Below are 21332 nucleotides of genomic sequence, written 5' to 3' on the forward strand. Positions count from 1 at the left end.
CTCCTTTCATCCACAACAGGTCCACTCCAACAGGTGTCTGTGTTTAAATAATAGAAATATCCACAGACAAAACTATATTCTCCTCAGAGGCTCAGAGATGTTACCAAGGAACCATAACAGTATCAAGTCTCCAGTCAAAGTGAAAAGACTTTTAACAAGAAGAACATCAAATGTCTCAACTACTACAAACACGACAGGAGGCAAAAGAAGAAAAAACTATGAAATTGGCATCAATTCAACACAGACGTTTATTGAGGACATATTCCATGCAGGCGAGACTCCTTGCCAAGGATACAAATATTAAAAAGACGTGGGCTTTGCACTCAAGAGACCTAGGAATTAGAAGGGAAAAGGGACCTAAATGCAGGGCAAAAACAAATAGGAACTGGGTGTAGATTATCCACAGTGCAGGTTAAAGTGGTGGAAATTCCCACCAAGCAGAGACTGCTTCCACTATGCAGACCAGAGAAGGTGCGTGGGAGGAAGTAACACAAGATGCCTGTGACCCATGGAGGTCCTCAGACTTCATTTTACTCTAAGATAATTTTGAGATTTAAGTCTGAGACTCAGGTCAGAACAAGAATTCCTGTTAAACGACACTCAGCTTATACTGACAACTGATGCCTGAGCAGAAAGGAAAGACAAAAGCTGCACATAGGGACTTGCTGGTCCATCACTGCTGAGATGGGTTTAGGGACGTCCTGGTCCTGGGCTGCTGGGATCTCTCTCCAAAGGGAGGCCAGTGCACTGAGGTCTCCAGTGTGATTTGCTAGGAGGAACAGATTGGAAATGCTCTGCAGCAGGTGGGGATGAGGACTGTAGGGAGAGGAGCACTGGGAGGAGGAAAGGTGAGGACAGACAGGAATGTGGGGAGATAAGCGGGAAAGAGCAGAAACATGGTTCCAGAGTCTTACCAGCGTTTCCAGAGCCAGAACGCAAGACCTGCCAGAAGCACCAGGGGCACCAGCACCGCCAGGAAGACCAAGTCCACGGGCCGGTGCTGCTCTGTGGGTTTGGTGCACAGAGAGTATCAATTCCCATCCATCTTGGGTTCAACTGCACCTTCCTGGTCCTTTTTGCTCCTGTCACCCTCTGCCTCACCAACCACCCTTCTTCTTTCTCTTCTCTCATCCCTACTCAGAGAAGGATCCTTCACCCAATCCTCTGCTTCCTCCCACATCTACAGGGCCCTCACACCCAGCTCTCCATTTCTTAGGTCACTAAATTTTAGTCCTTTATGATCTGGAGTCCCTAGAATCCCAAAGTTTTCAGCTGGCTTTTCTGCTTTGCTGAAGGGCCACCCACCCATGTTCCCAGCCAGCCCCCACTGCTTTCTCACCCCAGTAGAGGACCATGTCCTGGCCTCCTAGACTGCTGTGTCTCACTCGGCAAGACAGGCCAGCTGCCTCTCTGGCTTCCACATCCAAGGACGTCTGAAGATACCATGTCCCGTCAGCATGGGGCAAGACGTCGCTTCGTCGGGTGCTCTGCCTCTCCTGCTCACCCTGCATCCACGTCACCCGCACGGGCTTTGGGTAGAAACCAGAGACATGGCACACAAGGAGCAGATGGCCAGGACCCGGACTGGGGCCAGTGGACAGCCAGGCTTCTGGCTTCACTGCAGAGACAGGACAGGTATTCTCAGACTGAGAGGGAAGATCCTCACATCGCTTTAGATACACACCTTTCCACCTCTAGAAACCTGTCACCATCAGCCCTCTCCCTCTTGGCCCCTTTTCTCCCTGAGTTTGAGCAAATGTTTCAAGTTTCTGAGTGCAGAAAGAAAGCTTGGAGGGAGGGAGCAGGACTGACCTTGTCGCTGCAGAGCTGCCTTCCCTGCATCAAGTAAAGCCAAGAGGAAACGGGGACAGAGGTCATTAATAAGTGTCTGTATTCTCATGTTGACCACGTGGTACTGATTGAATAGATTGCAGACCTGCTGAGCCCTCCTTCCTCCCTTTGGAGATGGCCACCATGACATGTTATGGAAGCTCACGAGATCTGATCCTTCATACGCAATCCGCTTAAATCCTACTGGTGCCTCTCCAACGGGCAGCTCACAGCCTCTGACCACCTGAACCTGAAAGGGATCTGGGAAGAGAGATTGTGAGTTACACGATGGGGAAATGTGGGGAAAAAGATGAAATGGGATAAGTGGAAGCCAAGGACAGACAAAGCAGAGCACGAAGTTGAGAGGTGGACAGAATGGAGCAAATTTGGTTTGAGCAGAAGCTCAGACAGGGGGAAGTGGTGGTCACTGCAGCAGAGGAAGAAGTGAATGACTGAGGGAGGAACAACTGTTGGGGGGGGACAGGAAGGGTGTGGGCAGGGGACAGGGACGGGCTCAGTAGGAGAGCTGGGATAAAACCATCCAGGGTGAAAGGAGGATAGTGAATACATGGAGTACATAGATAGAGTTTGCTGAGGGGACTGAATGGGGAGTAAAGCACAATTCAAAGATCTGTCACAGAGTGACGGAGAAGTAGGTATCTGGGTGGAGTCCAGGGAATGGGGTGGCCAAGGGAGACACTAGTGGAGGCATGAGAGCACAGCCTGAGGTCAATGAGAGGAGGGGAAGGAGCAGAAGACATAAAGCTTTTAAGAAGTGGGGACTGCCTTCTGCTTCCTGCCCAGATGGGTGTCATTCAGTTTCACAATGGGGAGTGGAGACTTCAGAAGCCAGTGGAGACTCTTTCCTGGAGGAAGAAGGAACTCAAGGTGACACACACACCAGCCACCTCCATCCCCCCTGCCCTGAGGGACCTGAACTCACATTGAAGCTGCCATTGACTGACGTGGTCCTGAAATATCAGAGGAATTCTAATGGAAGCCGCCTGTATTGCCCTTTCCTGTTCCATCAGCTCCTTGTTGCTGAAGTTGCCCTTGAACCAAGGGAGCTTGTTCACGAAAATGCCCTTCTTGCTGTCCCAGCTATGAGTCTGAAGCTCATCCAGCCAAGCTGAGACGTGATATTGCGTCCGGGAATGATTGTAAAAGGATATTGTCAGGATGATTCGGAAGGAGCTCGGCTCCTGGAAGTCTGTGGCAGGAGAACAGATAGAGTGAGGAAGAGGAGGGCAGAGGGAAGGAGAGAGAATCAGAAAAGAGGCCAGGGAGGGGCCCTGAGGACAGGGAGCCATGGTTCTCTTAGGAGACATGTGCTGCCCCAGAGCCCCAGGCTTGGCACCCATCATTCAGAAGAGCACAGGGCCCTTGGGTCAGGGATGCTCAGGAAGGAACCAGGCTGACATCCCTCACTCCCCACGTGTGTGCTCGGGAACCCACACCACGAGTGTACACACAAGCGAGTGTGTACAAACACATGGACACACCCATGCAAAGTTATAGTCACACAGTCTTGCACAAACTAACATACACAGATACACATGCACACATTCACACACAAGTACAAACACACACATATTAAAATACAAACATACAGACACACAAGCACTTTTACACACAGGACACACACACAGACACACATGCAGATACACACTGAGACACACACAGGCACCTATACACACACATTCATACATGCTTACACTCATGGAGACACTCAAGCACATATACATACATGATACACACATGCACAAATGAAGACACACACAGAGATACACACATGGGCATTATATGCACACGCTCGTAATACTTATGCACACATGCAGACACACAATCACATACATGACCACACGTTCACACACAGGCACATCTGTCAGCACACATACATGTGTGACACCCAAATGTAAGCACATCACACGTGCAGACACAAACATGTGCGCACATGTGCACATACTACACACATGCAGGAACCCATGACACAAGCACACATGCACGTATACATATATCCATACCCACACACCCCCTCAGCAGGGCCACCGTCCTCACCATCGTCACTGTCACCACCTGGGACAAGAACCGTGAGCAACACCAGTTGCAACAACAGCATCTTATGTGCAGATGTTCTTTCTTTCTCTCCGAAAGTGGGTCTTTGGCGTCTGTTCTCACAAACCTCCCCACACACAGCCCCTCTCTTCTGACTTCCTTCTCAACACACACGCCTGCCCTGAGTCTCCGCGACAATGCAGATGGACTCCACCCTCAACCCTGGGCACCTACTCAGACTCTCACTTCCCCTCCGGGTCTGACCCTCCTCTCCCGCTTCCAGCTTCTCCCTGTCACCAGCCTCCATTCTGTTTCCCAAGGTCCTAACTCAGGTGCTGGGGACCAAGTCTTGGGTGGCATGGAAAAGGGACCCTACCTCTCGCGCCTTTTCTCCTCATCCAGACAGTAACCCATGAAAACACGGCTCCCCAGCATGCAGCCCTGGAGCCTGCTGTCACCCTGTCCCTCCTGCCCTTGGAACACTCCCCATGGACTCCCTTCCCTGTCTCACCCCCACCCCAGCCCATCCACATCTCTGATGTGTTACTGCTTGTGTTTAAAAACCATCAACCAGGTCAATTCGAAGATCTAATCGATTGCATTAAGGGATACAAGTTTGAGGGAGCATACAATTTGGCATGGAAAAGAGGAGCCCCTAGGAAGCGTACAAATAAGAGGTTTTTATAGGAAGGAAGTTGGAAAAATACAAGAAACAAATGTTTCAGGGAAGCTCACTTTCCCTTAATGGGGAGCTTAGAGGTCTAGCCATACAGATGACCTCCCCTCACTGGGGGATGGAGAGGACCCACGTGACAACGGACCTCACTGTGATGAACAGAGAATCCCTCGCTGACAGGGGAAGACTTACATTTCTGGGGGAGGTTGGAACTGCCGTTAGCTTAGGCATCAAACAAGGTTTGGGGACTTGGCTTGGCCTGAGACACCATTTTGAGTCCATGGGTTTCTTTTAACACGTTCTATTTGCTTTTCCAAATTTCCCCATGATTGCCTGTGTAACAGTATCAACAACCACCAATTCACCATTATTTTAGGGGAGAATCAGTTGTCATCAGAGAGACCACAGGACATTGAAACATCTGAAGAATACCCACTCAGTCGGACTTGCACTAATGTATATTCACTCACCAAACACTCACTTAACACCAGCCTGGTCCAAGCACCTTGCTACATGCACGAAAATACAGTCTTCACAATGCAATCACTTTATTCAAGGAGCTTTTAGTCTCTTTGGGAGGAAATAACACATACACCAAGAATTGTGTATTCTGGTGTGATGACTTACTTTTTCTTCCTTTTGTTTTGTTTTTTTTTAATTCGAGTTAACGCTATGCATTACTCAGCATTCATCAATATAAGTATAAAACTATTCCCTTCACCATCTTCTCTCATTCGTCACCTGCCTCCCCTCAGGTGACCAACAATGTGTTCTCTATTGTTCCCATTCAGTTTTTTCCTTTATCTCTCTTTTGTCTTTTTCATTTGTTTTGTTTCTTCAGTTCCACACGTGAGTGAGACAATAGGTGTTTGTCTTTCTCTGGAAGACTTACTTATTTCATGTAGCTTAAAACTCTCCAGTTCCATCTATGTCATTGCATATAGCAATATTTCAGTCCTTTACTTGACTGAGTAACATCCCATTATACGTATATACCACACTTTGTCCTTCTTCACCCATCATCCGTGGACACTGGGTGGCTTCTATAATTTGGCTACCGTAAATAATGCCGCAGTAAACATAGGGGTGCGTGCATCTTTTCAAATTGCCATTTTCATATTACTTGAGTAAATATACAGTAGTGGAGTTACAGGATCACGTGGGAAATCTGTTTTTAACTGTTGAGGAAACTGCATACTGTTTCCACAGGGGCTGCACCAGTTTGCATTCCTACCAACGGGGTACAAGGGTCCTTTTCCACATCTTCCCCAACGCTTCCTGTGTGTCTGAATTTAACCGAACTGACAGGAGTGAGGTGGCATCTCATTGTGGTTTTGATTTGCATTTCCCTGATGAAGAGTGATGCTGAGCATCTTTTCATGTGTTTGTTTGGCCATCTGGATGTCTTCTCTGGAGAAATGTCTATTCATGTCTTCTGCCCGTTTTTAATTGGATTATTGGTTTTATTGGTGTTGAGTTGTACAAGTTCCTTGTAATTTGGGTACTAACCCTTTATTGGATATGTCATTAGCAAATATCTGTTCACATTCTGTATATTGCCTTTGAATTTTGTTGATTGGTACCTTTGCTGTGCAGAAGCTTTATATTTCCCTGTAGTCCCAATATTTTATCTTTGCTTTGTTTCCCTTGTCTCAGGAGCCATTTCTAGAAAAGTATTGCTGCAGCTGATGGAGAGACAGATCTGCCTGTGCTCTCTTCTGGCATGCTTATGATTTCAGGTTCCACATTGTGGGGTTTTTTTTAACATTTATTCATTTCTGAGAGAGACAAACAGAGCACAAGCAGAGGAGGGTGAAAGAGAGAGGGACACAGAATCCAAAGCAGGTTCCAGGCTCTGAGCTGGCAGCACAGAGCCCAACGTGGGGCTCAAACTCACAGACCGTGAGATCATGACCTGAGCCGAAGTAGGAAGCTTAATCAACTGAGCCACCCAGGTGCCCCGCACATTTTGATCCTGAATCCACATTGAGTCTATTATGGCATATAGTGTAACAAAGTGGTCCAGTTTCTTTCTTTTGCATGTTGCTGTCCACTTTTGCCAACGCCGCATTTTTTTAATATAATTTATTGTCAAATTGGTTTGCCTACAACACACACTGCTCATCCTAACCAGTGCCCTCCTCCCTGCCTATCACCCACTTTCCCCTCTCCCCCCCCATCTACCCTTAGTTTGTTCTCAGTCCTTAAGAGTCTCTTATGAGACCCAGTCTTAAGAGTCTCCTCCCTCCCTCTCTGTAACTTTTTTTTCCCCTTCCCCTCCCCCATGGTCTTCTGTTTAGTTTCTCCAGATCCAAATATGAGCCAACACCACATTTTAAAGAGGCCTTCTATTTGCCATTGCATGATCTTGCCTCTTTGTAAAAAAATTAATTGGCCATAAAATCCTGGGTTTATTGCTTGGTTCTCTGTGAAATGATCTGTGTCTACTTTTGTCCCGTTGATCTGTGTCTACTTTTGTCCCAGTACCATAATGTTTTTATTACTACAGCTTTGTAGTGTAACTTGAAATCTGGAATGGTGATACCTCCAGCTTTGTTGTACTTTTTAAAGATTGATTTGTCCATTCAGAGTCTTTTTGTTCCTTACAAACTTCAAGATGGGTTGCTCTAGTTCTGTGAAAAATGCTATTGGTATTTTGATAGGCATTGCATTAAATCTGTAGATTGCTTTGGGTACTATGGACATGTTAACATCACTTTTCTTCCAATCCACGAGCATGGAATATCTTTCCATTTCCTTGTGTCACCTTCAATTTGTTCATCAGTGTTTTATAGTTCTCAGAGTACATGTCTTTCACTCCTTTGGTTAAGTATATTCCTAAGTATTCTCTTATTTTTTGGTGCCATTGTCAATGTGATGGTTTTCTTAATTTCTTTTTTTGCTGCTTTGTTATTATTGTATACAAAGGCAACGCATTTCTATATATTGATTTTGTATCCTGTGACCTTACTTAATTCATTTATTGGTTCTAGTAGATTGGGGCGGGGGGGGTGGTCTTTAGGGTTGTCTATATATAGTATTGTGATCTGCAAACAGTGGACATTTTACTTCTTCCTTGCCATTTTGGGTAACTTTTATTCCTTCCTCTCGTCTGAGATGCAGAAGTATTTACAATGGTTATATCTTCTTGATGGATTGTTTCTTCTATTATTTTATAGTGTCTTCCTTTTTCCTTTGGTACAGCCTTTCTTTAAAAGTCTATTTTGTCTGATACAAGTATTGCCACCCTGGATTTCATTTCACATCCATTTGCTTGATGCATGATTCTCCATCATATCACTGTGTATCTTCATGTGTCCTTAGATCTGAAATGAGCCTCTTGTAGGCAGCATAGAGATACGACTTGCTTTTTTCTTCATCCCATCACAGTATATCTTTTTATTAGAGCATTTATTCCATTTACATTCAATGTATTTATTGAAGGGTATGACTTATTGCCATTTTGTTTCTTGTTTTATGGTTGTTTTGGTATTCTCCGTTTTTTCTCCTCTTGCTTTTTTCTCTCATGATTACTTGGGTTTCTTGATATACTTGGATTCTTTTCTCTTTATTTTTTGCACAACTATTACAATTTTTAACGGCTTTATTAGGATAAAACTGATATATAAAGAACTGTACAAAAGCATAAGCAACTCTTAAATATAGAGAGCAAACAGAGGGTTGCTGGAGGGGCTGTGGGAGGAGGATAGGCTAAATGGGTAAGGAATGTCAAGGAATCTTCTCCTGAAATCATTGCTGCGCTATAGACTAACTAACTTGGATGTACATTTAAAAACTAATTAATTAGTTAATTAATTAATTTTAAAAATTATACACATTAACAAAAATAGAAATGGATGTGGAGAGTGATCATCTAATGTTCATTAGGAGCGTATGTACGTGTATAAAGTTTGGTTTACAATAATTGTAAAAATAAAGAACTGTACAAATTTCACATGTACAATTTGATCAGCTCAGATATACCAAACATTTCTGATACCACCACCACAATCAAGGTAGTAGACAACTCCAAGACCTTAAAGAGTTTCCTTGTGGCCCTTTGCTTTGTTTCATTTTGTGTTGTGGTAAGAGCACTTAACAGAAGATCTACTCTCTTAACTCTTGGAAAATATGGTATTATTAACTATAGGAACTATGTTGTACAGAACATCTCTAACATACCCAACTGACATAATTGAAACTTTCAACACTGAATAACAAGTCCTCAATTACTCACCATCAAACCTCTGGTAACTACTACTCTCTGCTCCTATGAGTTTCACTATTTTAGATAACCCACATATATGAAATCATACACTTTTTTTCTGTCTGGGACTAGACTATTTCACTTAGCATAAAGTCTTCAAGTTTCAGCCATGTTATCACAAGGACAGTATTTCCTTTTTTGCGGCTAAATATCATTCCATTTTATATACATACCTCTTTTTCTTTATTCATCCATCTGTAGACAGACACTTAACAAAAGGGAAAGAGAAGAAAATCCCAAGAAGAGGAAAGAGCAAGGAAAAGATATATAGCAAAAGGAAGCACAGCAGATACAAGAACAAAATAGGATCCCTGAGGCTCTGGCTGGAACAGATATCAATCAGTGTGTATATTTACAGATTCCGTGTAGAGCAGTCAATATTAACTTATTGGTCACTGAACTTTGAATCCATTCTCTATTCTTCTCCTCTGCGTCCACATTTTAGGTATATGGCATCATACTTTACATCCTTTTATTTTGTGAGTCTCTTGACTGATTTCTATGATATTTTTATTTTTACCACTTTGTGCTTTCTTTCCTTTTGGTCTTTCCTTTCCCTTCCCCTCACAGTCCCTTTTAATATTTCTTGTAGGGTTGGGTTAGTGGTCATGAATTCCTTTAACTTTTGTTTGTCTGGACAACTCTATCTCTCCTTCTCTTCTGAATGATAGCCTTGTTGGATAGAGTAATCTTGGCTGCTGACTTTTTCCTTTCAGTACTTGAATATATCATGCCACTCCCTCTGGCCTGCACAGTTTCTGCTAAAAAGTCAGCTGATAGCCTTATGGGTTTCCCATGTATGTAGCTATCGTCTTTTCTCTTGCTACTTTTAAAATTCACCTTGGGGCGCCTGGGTGGCTCAGTCGGTTAAGTGTCCGACTTCAGCTCAGGTCACGATCTCACGGTCCGTGAGTTCGAGCCCCGCGTCGGGCTCTGGGCTGATGGCTCAGAGCCTGGAGCCTGCTTCTGATTCTGTGTCTCCCTCTCTCTCTGCCCTTCCCCTGTTCATGCTCTGTCTCTCTCTGTCTCAAAAATAAATAAACGTTAAAAAAAAAAAATTTTAAAAAAAAAAAAAAAAAAAAAATTCACCTTTATCACTACTTGTGCCATTTCAATTAATAGGTTGTGGACCTCCTTGGGTTGATTTTGCTGGTGGCTCTCTGTGCCTCCTGATTCTTGACTTCTATTTCCTGCATGAGATTTGAGAAGTTTTCAACTATTATTTCTTCAAATAAATCTTCTTCCCCTTTTTTCTCTCATCTCCTGTGATCTATAATGCAAATGTTATTTTGCTTGATGGTGTCCTTGAGTTTCCTAGGTCTATTTACATTTTGTGTTATTTTTCCTCTCCTGTCTGGCTTGATCATTTCCCATACCCTGTCTGCCAGGTCACTGATCCATCTTTCTGCTTCCTCTAGTCTATTGTTCATTGCATCTAGTGTACTTTTTATTTTAGTTATTGAGTTCTTCATCACTGTTTGATTATTTTTTATGTTTTCTAGCTTTTGGTTGAGAATCTCACTGAGGGTTTCCAGTTTTTTCTCAAGTCAGTGAGTATCTTTGTGACCATTACTTTAAATTTTCTATCAGAGACAAGTGAAGATGGCAGAGGAGTAGAGGGACCCTGGGCTGCCTCTTCCCTTGAACGCAGCTAGATGAATATGAAATCATTTGGAACACGCAAGAAATTGATCTGGGGATTGAGAGAACAAAACTGAACAACCAGAGCTAGAAAAGCGGCCACACTGTGGAAAGCAGGAGCTGCAGGGAATTGATTTGGGTGAGAAAAGAACTTCAGAAGGTAGGGAAACTGATCACAGAGAGAAGAGAGAGGAAGAGAGACAGAAGGAGAGAAAAAGTGGAGGCACACTCAGGGGATTTCACAGTAAGAACTCTTTCCCAAAACCATTGGCTGGGAAAAGAGGGGCTGTCCACCATACGTTTTTATGAGAGCGAGTATGCAAATTCTGAAATTTTGGAGGTCCAAGCCATTGCCTGTTTCATGACTGGATAGCTTTACAGTACTCCAGGGGAAAGGAGGGTAGTTGCCTTATAGTGGTCATTGTGGTCTGAGGGTCCGCTGGATTGCATGGGGAGAAAGAGTTCCCCTGCTTGGAGACCACTTGGGAGAGGCAGCACGGGCTCTCTGGGAACAAAAGACCCTGCAGGCATCAATATGGCGCACTACTCACTGCATAGGAACAGAGATGCCAAATCAGGGCAGCAAACCTTGATGAGAGGTTTTGGCTGTGTTTTACCATAAACTCCAAATCAGCGCATGGTGGCATAACCAATTTCCATGACAAAGTGGCAAATGCCAAAAACGTGGCCACAACCTCTCCCAGAGGATGAGCAGGGTTCTGCTGGCAGCGGGCCCCTAAAATTTGGCGTTTTGAACACCCCCCCCCCCCGCCGCCATGTGCCTGAGGGAGAGCATAAAGGGTACTGTGGAGGACTGTGCGTCCTGGCAGGCAGACCGCTCTGATGCCTACAGGGTGAAGGTAGGGATCTGACAGAAGCTGGGGACACAGGAAGGGTGATTATTTGCTCTTCTGTCAGGGCTTCCTGAAGAGTGGAGGGCATGAATTCCTGCTCTAGGGACACGAAGGTGTGGAGACACCCTTTCCCCACACACACCCCTCAGCACTGACTGACCTCAGTGAGCACCACAGCCCCACCCAGTGGACTGCGGAGCTACACCAAGCCCCACCCCTCTGAGCCCTGCAGGTACACCCTTACTAGGGCAAGGCCACCTGAGATCGATGCAAGAGACCCTACCTCCAGAAGACCAACACAAACCCTTCTCACGCACTTAGTCCTCTGATTATAGATTGCTGCAAATCTTCAACTCTAGGAGAAATATGAGCTAGCTTACTTTTTCAATTGTTTTATATTTTAATTTTTTAATTATTATTTTATGAATCTAGTTTCTGTTAACAAGAATTCCAAAACACACACAGGATCTAGCTTCCTTTTTTTTTTTACTTTTACTTTTTAAATTCTTTGTATTTATATTATTCATCATCATTATTATTATTACTATTATTTTGGATCTCGCTTCTTTTATCAAGCAGACTAAAACGCACCTATGATCTACCTTCTTTTTTTTCTAGACTTCTTTATAACATAGGCATTACTCTGGTACCAAGAATACAAATGTCTTTACTAACATGAAAACAGTGACCCAGATAAAATGACAAGACAGAGGAATTCACCTCAAAGAAGGAAAGAAAAGAAGTCACAGCCAGGATTCAATCAATACAAATCCAAGATATCTGAACCAGAATATAAAAAAATTATCATAAAGACACTATTTGGGATTGAGAAAAGCAGAGAAGACACTAAAGAATCCCCTCCTGCATGAAAAAAAAAAAACAACTAAAACTAGACATGCCAAAAAATAAAAATAAAACTACAAACAAGATATAAACCAAATATGCAATGACAGTGAGGATGGGCAAAGTAGAAGAAATGCACTGACTCCTTGAAGCATCATAACATTTGTATCATAGGAGTCCCTGAAGAAGAAGAGAGAAAACGGAACAGAAGGTGTATTTGAGCAAATTGTAGCTGAAAACTTCCCTCATTTGGGGAAGTAAACAGACATCTAAATCCAGGAAGCACAGAGAACTCCCATTAAATTCAACAAAAGCCAGCTATCACAAGACATATGATAGTCAAATTCACAGAATACCCAGCCAAGGAAAGGATTCTGAAGCAGAAAGGAAAACAAAGTCCTTAACGTATAAGGGAGGGTAGATCAGGTTTGCAACATCTGTCCTCAGAAATGTGGTAGGCTACAAGACAGTGGCATAATATATTCAACGTGCTGAATGGGAAACATGTCTAGACAAATCTACTTTATCCATCAAGGCAGCCATTCATACACATAGACCAATGGCATAGAATAGAAACCCCAGAACTAGACCCACAAACGTATGGCCAACTCATCTTTGACAAAGCAGGAAAGAACATCCAATGGAAAAAAGACAGTCTCTTTAACAAATGGTGCTGGGAGAACTGGACAGCAACATGCAGAAGGTTGAAACTAGACCACTTTCTCACACCATTCACAAAAATAAACTCAAAATGGATAAAGGACCTGAATGTGAGACAGGAAACCATCAAAACCCTAGAGGAGAAAGCAGGAAAAGACCTCTCTGACCTCAGCCGTAGCAATCTCTTACTTGACACATCCCCAAAGGCAAGGGAATTAAAAGCAAAAATGAATTACTGGGACCTTATGAAGATAAAAGGTTCTGCACAGCAAAGGAAACAACCAACAAAACTAAAAGGCAACCAACGGAATGGGAAAAGATATTTGCAAATGACATATCGGACAAAGGGCTAGTATCCCAAATCTATAAAGAGCTCACCAATCTCCACACCCAAAAAACAAATAACCCAGTGAAGAAATGGGCAGAAAACATGAATAGACACTTCTCTAAAGAAGACATCCGGATGGCCAACAGGCACATGAAAAGATGCTCAACGTCGCTCCCCATCAGGGAAATACAAACCAAAACCACACTCAGATATCACCTCACACCAGTCAGAGTGGCCAAAGTGAACAAATCAGGAGACTATAGATGCTGGAGAGGATGTGGAGAAACAGAAACCCTCTTGCACTGTTGGTGGGAATGCAAATTGGTGCAGCCACTCTAGAAAACAGTGTGGAGGTTCCTCAGAAAATTAAAAATAGACCTACCCTATGACCCAGCAATAGCACTGCTAGGAATTTACCCAAGGGATACAGGAGTACTGATGCATAGGGGCACTTGTACCCCAATGTTTATAGCAGCACTCTCAACAATAGCCAAGTTATGGAAAGAGCCTAAATGTCCATCAACTGATGAATGGATAAAGAAATTGTGGTTTATATACACAATGGAGTACTACGTGGCAATGAGAAAGAATGAAATATGGCCCTTTGTAGCCACGTGGATGAAACGAGAGAGTGTGATACTAAGTGAAATAAGCCATACAGAGAAAGACAGATACCATATGTTTTCACTCTTATGTGGATCTTGAGAAACTTAACAGAAACCCATGGGGGAGGGGAAGGGGAAAAAAAAAAGAGGTTAGGGTGGGAGAGAGCCAAAGCATAAGAGACTCTTAAAAACTGAGAACAAACTGAGGGTTGATGGGGGGTGGGAGGGAGGGGACGGTGGGTGATGGGTATTGAGGAGGGCACCTTTTGGGATGAGCACTGGGTGTTGTATGGAAACCAATTTGACAATAAATTTCATATATTGAAAAATTAAAAAAAAGGCAGCCATTCATAATAGAAGCAGAGAAAAAGAGTTTCCCAGAGAAACATTTTGTTTAGATTTTCTAAAGGAGTTGTGACCACTAAGCCAGCCCCACAAGGATTATTAAAGGGGACTCTTTGAGGAGGGAAAAAAGATTAAAAGTAACAAACACTAGAAAGGAACACAGGACATCACCAGAAACACCAGCATCACAGGTAACACAATGGCACTAAATTCATATGTTTCAATAATCACTCTGAGTGTAAATGGATTAAGTGCTCCAATCAAAAGACATAGGGTATCAGAATGTATTTTAAAAAGTAAACAAAAAACATTTATATGCTGCTAACAAGAGAATGATTTGAGAGCTAAAGACACCTGCAGAATGATTGAGAGGATGAAGAAACAGTTATCATGCTAATGAACATCAAAAGAAAATAAGAAGCTGGAGTAGTCATTCTTCTATCACACAAGATAGATTCTAAAGCAAAGACAAAGGCTGTCTTATGTAGCAAGAGAAAAAGAAGGTCACTACATCATAATCAAAGAGACTATCCGAGAAGAATATCTAACAATTGTAAATATTTATGCTTCCAACATGAAACAATGCACACATATACATCAATTAGTAATGAACCTAAAGAAACTCGCTGATACTAATAGAAAATAGTAGGAGACTTTAATACTCAATTTAAGTGAGAGACAGATTACTTAGCAGAAAAATCAACAAGGAAACAATGGCTTTCAGTGACACATGGACCAGATGGATTCACTTGATATACGCAGAACATTTCATTCTAAAGCAACACATACACGCTTTTCAAGTGCAAATGGAACATTCTCCAGGATAGATCACATGCTGGGTCATAAATCAGGCCATGACAATGCTCATGGATAGGAAGAACAAATATTGTTAAAATGTTTTTACTACCCAAAGCGATCTACACATTTCATGCAATTCCTATCAAAATACCAGCAGCAAAATACCACAAAGATAGTACAAACAATTCTAAAATTTGTATGGTACCACAAAAGATCCCAAACAGCCAAAGCAATCTTGAAAATGCAAGGCAAAGCTGGAGGCATCACAATTCCAAGCTTCCAACTCTATTACAAAGCTGTGGTGAACAAGACTGTATCATAGGGGCACAGAAACAGACACATAGATCAATGGAACAGAATAGAAAATCCAGTAATGGACCCACAAGCATATGGCCAACTAATGCCCAACATAGTAGGAAAAAATATCCAATGAAAAAATGAGTCTCTTCCACAAATGGGGTTGGAAAAACGGGACAGAAATATGCAGAAGAACGAAACTGGACCAATTTCTTACACCATACACAAAAATAAAGTCAAAATGGATAAAAGACCTCTGTGACACAGGAAACCATCAAAATCCTAGAGGAGGACTCAGGCAGCAACCTCTTTGACCTTGGCCTCAGCAACTTCTTACTAGACATGTCATGGGAGGCATGGAAACAAAAGCAAGAATACAATATTGTGAGTTGCTCAAGATAAAAACCTTCTTCACAGTGAAGAAAACAATCAACAAAACTAAAAGGCAACCTTCAAAATGGGAGAAGATATTTGCAAATGACATATGTGATGACGGCTAGTCTCCAAAATCTATAACAAACTTATCAAACTCAGTACCCCCAAAAGAAGCTAATAATTCCATTAAGACATGGGCAGAAGTCATGAAAAGACATTTTTCCAGAGAACACATGCAAATGGATACAGACACATGAAAGGATGGTCATCATTATTTATCATCAGGCAAACACAAATCAAAGCTACAATGAGCCATCAGATCACACCGGTCAGAATCGCTAAATTAACAACACAAGAAACAACAGGTGATGAAGAGGATGTGAAGAAAGGGGAATACCTCACACTGTTCCTGGGAATGCAAACTGGTGCAGGCACTCTGGGAAACAGTGTGGAGCTTCCTCAGAAAGTTAAAATAGAACCACCTATGACTCAGCAATGTCACTACTAGGTCTTTACCCAAAGGCTACAAAAACACTGATTTGAAGTGGTACATGCACTCTGATGTTTATAGCAGTACCATCAACAATAGCCAAATAATGGAAAGAGCCCAATGTCCATTGACTGGTGAATGGAACTTGGTATCTACACACAATGGAATGTCATTCAGCCATAAAATAACGATATCTTGATGTTTACAGTTCCATGGATGGAGCTAGAGTGTATTATGCTCAGCAAAATAAGTCAGTGAGAGAAACACAAATACCATTTTTATTCACTCACATGAGGAATTGAAGAAACTAAACAGATAAGTATAGGAGAATCAAAGAGGGAGGCAAACCATGAACCAGACCCTTACCTACAGAGAACAGACTGAGGGTTCCTGGAGGGGATTGGGTGGGGGATGGGTGAAATGGGTGATGGGCATTGTGGTGATGTTGTATGTCGGTGATGAAATTGCTAAATTCTACCCCTGAAAGTAACATTACCCTATATGCTACCTAACAGAAATTTAAATTAAAACTTTGTTAAAAAGAGGAAAAAAAGAAAAGGGTCGGGATGTGAGGTGATAGCCATGTTAACTAGCTTAGTTGTGGGCCTGATGTCACCATGTCCACATACACTAAACCATCAAGCAGTTAGTTCCTTTTATGTTTTCAAAAGACAACAGAGTTTATTGCACAGCAGTTCAATGCATTCAAACAGGTGATGAATGCTACATAAAATATTATTTTCCACAATTTGTCTCGATTCAATTTCCTTGACCAATGCTTCATTTTCGGTCAGAATGCTGCATGTCAAACTGGAGGCTCCACAGCTCAGGACCTGAGCGTCACCTGTAGCTCCCTGCATGCCGTGTGCACTGGGCCCCCGACGTTCTTCAGGCCGTCCTCTCGGAGTAGTTGTTGGAAGACTTTCATCAGGAGGACTTTTGTTCTTGTCACATTGCAGGCTGTGCTGCACCTGCCAGACCTGGCGAAGGCCCATGTGGCCAGTGGGGCCTCCCAGCCTTCCTCCCTGGGTGGTTGGAAAGCTGCACACTGTACAAAGGTACAATTTTCATTTGTCATCATACTCCAGTGAAGCAAAAAGCAGCAGCAACAACGAAACAAAAGCATCAGAAAAGTGAAGGCAGACACACAGACCCACAGAAGGGACTGGAGCCCCAATGATTTGCACCCCCCCCCCAGTTCCACCAGCCAATACATTCCCTGCATGCCTCAGCCCAGCAAGGCAGTTTTCTGTCCTTTGTGACTGGAAGCTCCCCTCTGATGGACGTGGATGTGGCCCCTGGGAATGCTGGGCTAATGTGCGTCTTCTTTACAATGTTCCTCCACACTTCTCTCTTCCTTTCTTTAAAATATTCCCCTATTCCTTTTCTTACCTGCTTGCCTTTTTCTTCACGTGTCCTCACCTGTCCCACTCTTACCCTGTCTTATTGACACTGACATCTGGATCAATCCCTATCCTGGGTGTTTTCGTGGGTTTCTAACAAACCACTGATCAGGAATAGAGTGCTGGTTCAGCTGCTGGATAAGTGACTGGTAAAAATTTCTTCCAGGGTTTTCCTAGCCATGAAAGGACAAGCTGTATCAGCCTTTAATAAACCAGGAAATGTCATGGCAATGGCAGTGAAATACTCAAAATGCAGGAAATTTTCTATGGATTTCTTTTGAACACAATACGTCTATTCATTCATTTATTCATTCTTTCATACATTCTATCATTCATTCATTCATTCATTCATTCATGACTTACTCAGCTTTTTCTATTTGTATGGGAAACATGTTCTCGGAGAGTGGTTCCAAAATGTATGAGAGGCAGCTGTGTGTCCAGATACTTAACATATAATGAATAATCTCATCCTTTAAGCTTTTTATTCTTTGATGTCTACATTCATCTTCCAGAGGCAAACATCAAAACTGTTAAATAAGAAAATTTAACTTCATACATTTGAGCAATAATTTCTTTATTAAATGACCCATGAATCGCGCATCACCCCAGCTAGCACACAGGTACGCACTTTCAGAAGTTGTACAAATGGAAGGTTTCCACAGAGGGAGGGTGGGGCCAGGGGGCTGGTAGCAAAGGAGAAGGGTTGTTCCAGGATTCAGGCCTGTTTTCTTGTGGGAAGAGCAAGGAGTCTTATCCTGCGCATGACCTTGTCTTCCTTAGGGGGTTGGAGAGGTGCCAGGTGACAGATTTAGTGGTACTGATGGAAAGAAAAATTTCCTGCCTGACTCATTTAGGCTACATTTCTGGGGTCACTGAAATTAGTTAGAGGGGTATGAAGCCCCAGGGAGGGAACTCAGCTGATGACATCATTTTGGGTCTACGATTTTCTTTTTCTAACAGGATGTGGCTCAAGGGCACGTATCTTCATTGTCTTCTTCCCCCACCAGCAGGAGCTGCCCTTGGTTCCCTGCTGGCTGGTCTGCTTGGGACAGAGAGGAGGTCACTACCTCTGCTCTGGTCCAGTCCCCTCCTCAGCCAGGTGCTTCGTGTTTCAGTTTGGAGACTGGGCCTTCGCCTCAGCAGATGGAACCTCTTAGTCTGGGACAAGGTGTGTTCCTGTCCCTTCCCCCACTGCCCCTCCCCTCAGCTGCAGAGTGGCTCGCTGTGCCCTGAGGTAGTGGGGCTCTCTGCCCTTCCCACACCCAATGAAGACTCCTTTCTGTGTGGGGGATGGTGGCCTTCCTGCCCCTCTCAGGAGGGAGCTGCTGTCAGACCTCAGGCTTGTACCACCAGAAAGAATCTGGTATCCTGGATGCCAGTCTGTCAGGAGCCCCTGGCCAGGTCGATGGGAAAAGCCTAGGGATACAGCAAATTTCTGGGACTCATGCTAGCCTTCAGTCATTTGTTAACACTTATAGCTGAAGTAATCTTTCTGGTTTATAGAGACTGGCATCTGTCCTATGTAAGCAAGGGTTTGCATGCCATATTTCCTTGGAGGCATCTGTATTTCCCTAGATTTTGCGTTAACAAGCTGCCCTGATCCTCAGCTCTGTAATGTGATGAGGCTTTGGGGCAATGATGAGGTGTTTGTGGGGTTCAGAGCCAACAGCCAACAAAGAATTCTTGAAGACGTCTTTGGTGCAAAAAGGTGATTTCATTAAAGTAGGGGTACAGGACTCATGGGCAGGAAAAGCTGCCCCAGACCCTGTGGAGAGACTGGTTATATATTTGGGAGCTGGGGGAGATAAAGTGGAGGGGATGTTTCCAATGAGATTGTCATATGCTAAAAAACAACTCACAGGATACTGGAGGCCTAGCTATTGGCAAGCTTAGGTTGTTTTCCTTCTAGCAAAGAATTAGCATTAAGACAGTAGGCAATTCCTGGAGAAATGTTTTACTCTGCCTGCCCCAAGTATTTGTCAATGGGCTGTAGGTCATAAAGGAAATTTAATTTCACCTGCCATTTCCTTCTTGCCTTTGTTCCCCTTATCACTATGAAGGGTGATGTTGGGGCTCCAAGAAACTGAGTCTATAGGTTTCTGGAGATGAGGCTATTGATAAGACTGCCTTTTTCTTGCAACTCACTAAGATATTTGTAAACTGATGGAGATTCATGTCCTACAGGACTGTGATCTTATCAGTTAACCATTTGTTTTCCCCCTTTCCTTTGTTCTTGGGCAGCCAGGGGTGCCTGAGGAATGTCACACATATCCCACCTGTAAGTTGGTGGGGGGGGGAAGGGGTTGCTGATTGCTGCCTGTCAGCTTTCTTTATGCTCCCTGGTGATAATGGCTTCAACAAGTGATTTTGATCATGCAGCTTTTCAAAATCTTGAGTCTTTGGAATGAGTTTTTTTCTCTCTATGTTACAATGAAAACTTTCCCCACAACTATTTTCCTCCTTACATTAGCCTGAGATTATATCCATTTACTGGTCAACGAAGAAATAACAAGACACATAGCCCAAACACATTATCCAGATGATATAAAGCACCAAGAAATATTGAAGAGCCTGTAAACACTCTAGGACACCATAAAGTAGTTCAGCATGTCTAGCAGAGGCCAGTTCATGATAAGACAACCACGGAACATTCTAGCAGGAATACTAAGAAGAGAATCTGGGAACACCATTCCAGAACACTCTATTAACTCCGTGCGTTACAAATTCTCATAGTTTCTTATTACAAGTAATGGGAGATTTGCACTAGGATCTTTTGTGTGAACTTCATGATTATTAGCATATGGCTTATTCTAAAGAAAAATGTGTAAGATTCTCATTTCATCAAGTATGATTACAACTAATGCTTTCTTAAGCTTACAAAAATTTATGTTGATATCTCCATAATTTTTAGGAATAATTCTATGCCTGGACCAAATTATTCAATCATTCACAAATACTCATTGAGCTCCTATCACTTGCAAGCCCTGTCTTAGATACTGGGGATCCATTAGAAGTCGGGTGCATATGTAACACCCTAAGATCTTAGTTCCTCTTCCCTAACCATCCTCTTTCTTTTTCTTTTCTTTTCTTTATCTTCCCCATAGTGAGAACACTCTGGATGTACTCTCTGGGAAATTTTCATGTATAAAATTTCTCTGTCTTTTGCGTACAGGTTTCTTCCTCATCCTTGCCTCTCTGGTGTTGCAAATAATTTTAATTGTTTCAAGCTTGATTCCCAGATGTTACTGTCCAGGACAAAAAAAGAGGATCTCTTTCCCCTGATCAACTGTAAGAATCTGTCTTCTAGTGACTTGGTCACCTAGAGCCAGTGCCTGGCTCTGAACCATCACTCTGAATGAAGACAACTGGCATCTCTCTGATGATTTAGCTGAACTCAATGTTTCCTGTCCATCCTTCAACCTGTCACATTGGCAAGGGTGCTTTCTCCTAATTGACTCGAGGAGATCGTAGCCAGGGCTGTGAATGAGGATAGTGTCAACCAACAAAAAACCACATGGTGGCCATGTGAGGGTAACAAAGTGGACAAGAACAAAGAGAAGAAGTAACTAGTCTAATTCAAATGAGAAGAGAGAAGTCCTGTGATTTGCCCCCATCCTGTATTTTTCATCTTTGCCACCTCTTCCACCTCAACTAAATTTTCCAGAAGGTCCACATGAGCAGCAGTGAGAGCCTGCACTTGGTCCCTCTGGATGTTCTCCTGCCCTGAGCCCTTTCTTTAAGCCCTTAACAAATTAGAACTTGTGCATTTTCTCAAGTTGAATCGAAATAAGCTGCTATACTAGGGAAGCGGATAGAAACAACAATGAAAACCATAATCAAATAGGAAAGCAAAACTTTTAAGCTC

At 43.0% G+C, this 21332-nt stretch overlaps 1 protein-coding gene across 1 annotated transcript; it reads right to left on the reverse strand.

Annotated features, from left to right (window-relative positions):
• Positions 1–216: 216 nt before the first annotated feature.
• LOC102949118 (T-cell surface glycoprotein CD1a-like) lies at positions 217–4530 on the reverse strand. The gene is made up of 6 exons (XM_007084271.3): positions 3889–4530; positions 2774–3040; positions 1813–2091; positions 1340–1618; positions 915–1005; positions 217–769 (listed from the first exon to the last, which is right to left on the reverse strand). The coding sequence occupies exons 1-6, from the start codon at positions 3947–3949 to the stop codon at positions 691–693; spliced, it is 1056 nt and encodes a 351-aa protein (XP_007084333.2). The 5' UTR covers positions 3950–4530; the 3' UTR covers positions 217–690.
• Between the last annotated feature and the right edge of the window lie 16802 nt (positions 4531–21332).

This window comes from Panthera tigris, chromosome F3, assembly GCF_018350195.1.
Source record: "Panthera tigris isolate Pti1 chromosome F3, P.tigris_Pti1_mat1.1, whole genome shotgun sequence".
Taxonomy (NCBI): domain Eukaryota; kingdom Metazoa; phylum Chordata; class Mammalia; order Carnivora; family Felidae; genus Panthera; species Panthera tigris.